This window comes from Condylura cristata, unplaced genomic scaffold (genome assembly GCF_000260355.1).
Source record: "Condylura cristata isolate star-nosed mole 26May11 unplaced genomic scaffold, ConCri1.0 scaffold00025, whole genome shotgun sequence".
In the NCBI taxonomy this organism is placed as follows: Eukaryota; Metazoa; Chordata; class Mammalia; order Eulipotyphla; family Talpidae; genus Condylura; species Condylura cristata.
Window position 1 is genome coordinate 27,061,003 of NW_004567126.1, and position 3,468 is coordinate 27,064,470.

General features: G+C 58.6%; 1 protein-coding gene across 1 annotated transcript; it reads left to right on the forward strand.

Annotated features, from left to right (window-relative positions):
- The first annotated feature begins 75 nt into the window (after positions 1-75).
- On the forward strand, positions 76-2,885 carry TNFSF14 (tumor necrosis factor (ligand) superfamily, member 14). The gene is made up of 3 exons (XM_012729521.1): positions 76-312; positions 1,635-1,653; positions 2,476-2,885. Exons 1-3 carry the CDS (start codon positions 76-78, stop codon positions 2,883-2,885), a joined length of 666 nt encoding a protein of 221 aa, XP_012584975.1.
- Positions 2,886-3,468: the final 583 nt, after the last annotated feature.

Consider the following 3,468-nt stretch of genomic DNA (forward strand, 5'->3'; position numbering starts at 1 on the left):
CGTGCTTCCTTCTGGCCCACGGACTCGGCTGAGCCAGCCCTGCCCAGGCGTCTTGGAGACGCCACCTGCGCCAGCATGGAGGAGACAGTGGTGCAGCCCTCGGTGTTCGTGGTGGAAGGGCAGACCAGTATCCCCTTCAGGAGGCTGGGGACCAGCAAAAGGAAACAGCCCTGCGGTGCTGCCCCGCTGAGCCTGGGCCTCCTCCTGCTGCTGCTGCTGCTGGCCGCGGTGGCCATCCAGGGCTGGTTTCTGCTGCGGCTGCACCAGCGTGTGGGAGAGATGAGCAGCCCCCCGCTGCCGCCGCCGCCACCGGTGAGTGGGCCTGGGGAGCTGGCCGGTGTGGGTCCTTCTGCATGTGTCTGTGTGCACCCAGGGAGGACGCTGAGGACTGAAAGCAGTCCAGGGCCTCAGGTTCCTCATCTGTAAACTGGGCATGAATACAAGAGAGCCGGTGGCGCGGAACACCACGAGATGTTGCTGGGGAGGGGACCAGCCTGCGAGGCCCAGGCGCGTTTCTCCTTTTTACTAAATGTAACGGACACGACAGGCCATCTGTGTTTGCGGTATAGACGCACTGATTCCAGACATGCCTGTTGCCACTGGCTGACAGCTCTGTGGGATGATAATCCTTTATTCTCGTGGTGGGAGCAACTACAGTCTATCTCTTGGCAAGTTTCACGTTCATGAGTCCGCGGCACCGTCCGGAATCACCAGGCCCGGTGTCCTCCTGCCTGTGGCTCCTTGTCACGAGCCGCGGCCTGATCGCTCTTGGGGTCGTCACGCACGCACTCGGGCTGTGAGGTTTCTAGTCGGCTGGCATCTGTGCCCGGCAGGCGGTCTCTGTGCCCCGTGGCCGTGTCCTTCCTCCTTGGCCTCATGCTGTGTCCACGTGCTCCCACACGCCCGCCTCCTCCTGTGTCCAAGCCCTGGTGTCGTGTCTGGTCTCTGGCCCAACACGGAGCCACGCATCACACATGCACATGTCTGAGCTCACACACGCCTGGGCAGGGGTCACATCAGCGGCTGGATCTCTGCGGTGTCAGGGGCCCATCTCCGCCTCCGGCCTCTGTGTCCACGTGTCCTGGTATCCTTAATGGTGCTTATGTCATAAGCCCTCATGCAGCATGTGTGTCAGGCCCTAGAAAGCGCTTTACACGTAGGGGTACACTAAATCCTCTTGAGAAGATCATTCAAAGAGGGGGAAACTGAGGCACTGGTGGGCGGGGCTGGTGGGAGGCTGGGCTCTGTGTCTCTGGGTGGTGACTGTCTAGGCTGATAGATGGGTCACGCGTAAAGCACAATTCCTCACTGAGGGCTCCTCTGTATTTTAGGATGGAAATTTGGGGTCCCAGAAGCAGCTGCCACACGGTGAGTGGGAGCCCTGATGCCCAGGGGAGGGGCGGGCCGGCTCCCACGCTGCCCTCACCACCTCGGCCATTGCCCAATGCGATTTGCACAACTGACCCAAGCCCTCCCCCAGCCTGAGAAGCAGAAGTTTGGGTCACTCCGGAAAGGGTGGGGATGATGCCAGGGTGGACCTGATGACCCCTGGGGAGGCTGACCCTTACCTCCCCACTGCCTTCACTCTCACATCGGATCCTCTCTCCCCAGACCAGAATTATCTTCAGAACAAGCCAGCGGCACATTTGACAGGTGAGGGGGACCTAGGTCTTGGCATGGGGAGGGGTCGGAGTGTCTTGGGGAGACCAGATGGACACCCAGTATCTATTTAGATTTGCCCTGAGTGAGACACAATTAGAAATATGTGGGTCTGGGCCCTCCCTGGTGGCGTAACAGATTAAAACACGGAACTATGAAGCTCCCTGCAGTCACTGCAGCATGAATTCGATCCCAGCCAGGGGGTGACCCACGTGGCACAGGAGACCTTTCCTGTCCTGCCCACTGCTCCCCTCAGCAGTGTGTTTTAGTCAGTCTGCCTGATCTGCTCCCTACTCTGTCTCTGGTGAATCCTCTCACCCCCCTGCACCTCTGGCCTGTACCACAGTTCTGTATGCATAAATAAATACATCTTAAAAAAAAAGAAGAAGAAGAAATATGGGTCTCTGGCCCCCATATTTCTAATTGTATTTATTATATATCTACTTGTATTTATTGATTAAGCCTTATGCAATCCTCACTCTCTCATACACTGCAGTACACTCTGTTAACTCACTAAACTCTGAGCATGTACTATTCACACCTCCATTGGAGGTTAGACACAGAGGTCAGGTGGCTGCCGTCTTGGGTGTCTTGCCACGACTCCTTGCCCCTGTCACAGACAGGTTTTGATGATCTGGGCAAGTCACCTATCTCCCTACTGCAGCGTGAGGGCAGTGTGACCTAATATAGACAACGCATGAAGGCCCTCAAGTAGCCTCGTGCAGAGGCCGGGACCAGAGAGGGACGGCCACTGCCTTGAGCCGCACAGCCAGCGTGAGACATGGACTGACCAGCCCTGTTGGTCTTCCTCCCTAGGGGCCAACTTAAGCGTGACGGGCCTGGTGCTGTGGGAGACGCAGCGGGGAGTGGCCTTCTTGAAGAACTTCAGCTACCACGACGGCGCCCTGGTGGTGAAGCATGTGGGCTACTATTACCTCTACTCCAAGGTGCAGGTGGCCGACAAGGACTGCCCAAAGGAGGCACTGCCCATCACCCACACCCTCTTCTTGCGCACACCCCGCTACCCCGAGGAGCTGGAGCTGCTGAGCAACCTGCAGTCACACTGTCGGCGGACAGCTGGCTCCCACACCTGGTGGCACAGCAGCTCCCTGGGCGGAGTGGTGCATCTGGAGGCGGGAGACAAGGTGCTGGTCCGCATCAAGGCCAGACAGCTGGTCGGGCTGCGAGACAGCGCCCGGTCCTACTTCGGGGCTTTCATGCTGTGAAGGAGGACGACCGTGGATGGATGAGGGGTCTGACGAGCAGAACCTTGCAGGGGGCAACCCCGGATTGTAGCCCAGGGAGCCTCAAACTCAAACGCAGAGTTTAGTGGGCATCAACTAAAAGGTTTCAAACCCAGCGCAGACAGCACTCAAGAAAAGCCTGGAGGCTTGGGGGGATTCAGGCTTCCTAAGCAGGGGAATACTGCTAATACTGGTCTGCCTGGCATTGGGAAGAAGAGGTGAGAGCTGGGTATTTCTACCTGACTCAGAGCAAAGGGGGGTGCGGGGGTCTGTGATTTGGCTTGGCTGACAAAGGGGTCATTAGCGCCCCTCCCACCCATCACTCTCACTGTAACAGGGTGGACCCCAGGAAAAGAGGAGGTTCCAGGTTCCCTGCCCCACCCAGAGGGAGGTGGAGCTGAGCAGCGAGGAGAAGGCTCTGGAAAGGAGGCTGAGGAGGAAGGAAGCAGGATGGGGCCAGGAGGAGCCCTGAGGGACGCAGGGAGCAGACACGTGAGGAAGCGGCTCTTGCTTCTGGCCCTGGACTGGGGGACGCAGACGTGGGTGAGAGACCCGTGGGGAGGTG

What these genes read in the sequence shown, in the direction of transcription:
- TNFSF14 (XM_012729521.1), top strand. Translation starts at nt 76, where the DNA reads ATGGAGGAGACAGTGGTGCAGCCCTCGGTGTTCGTGGTGGAAGGGCAG.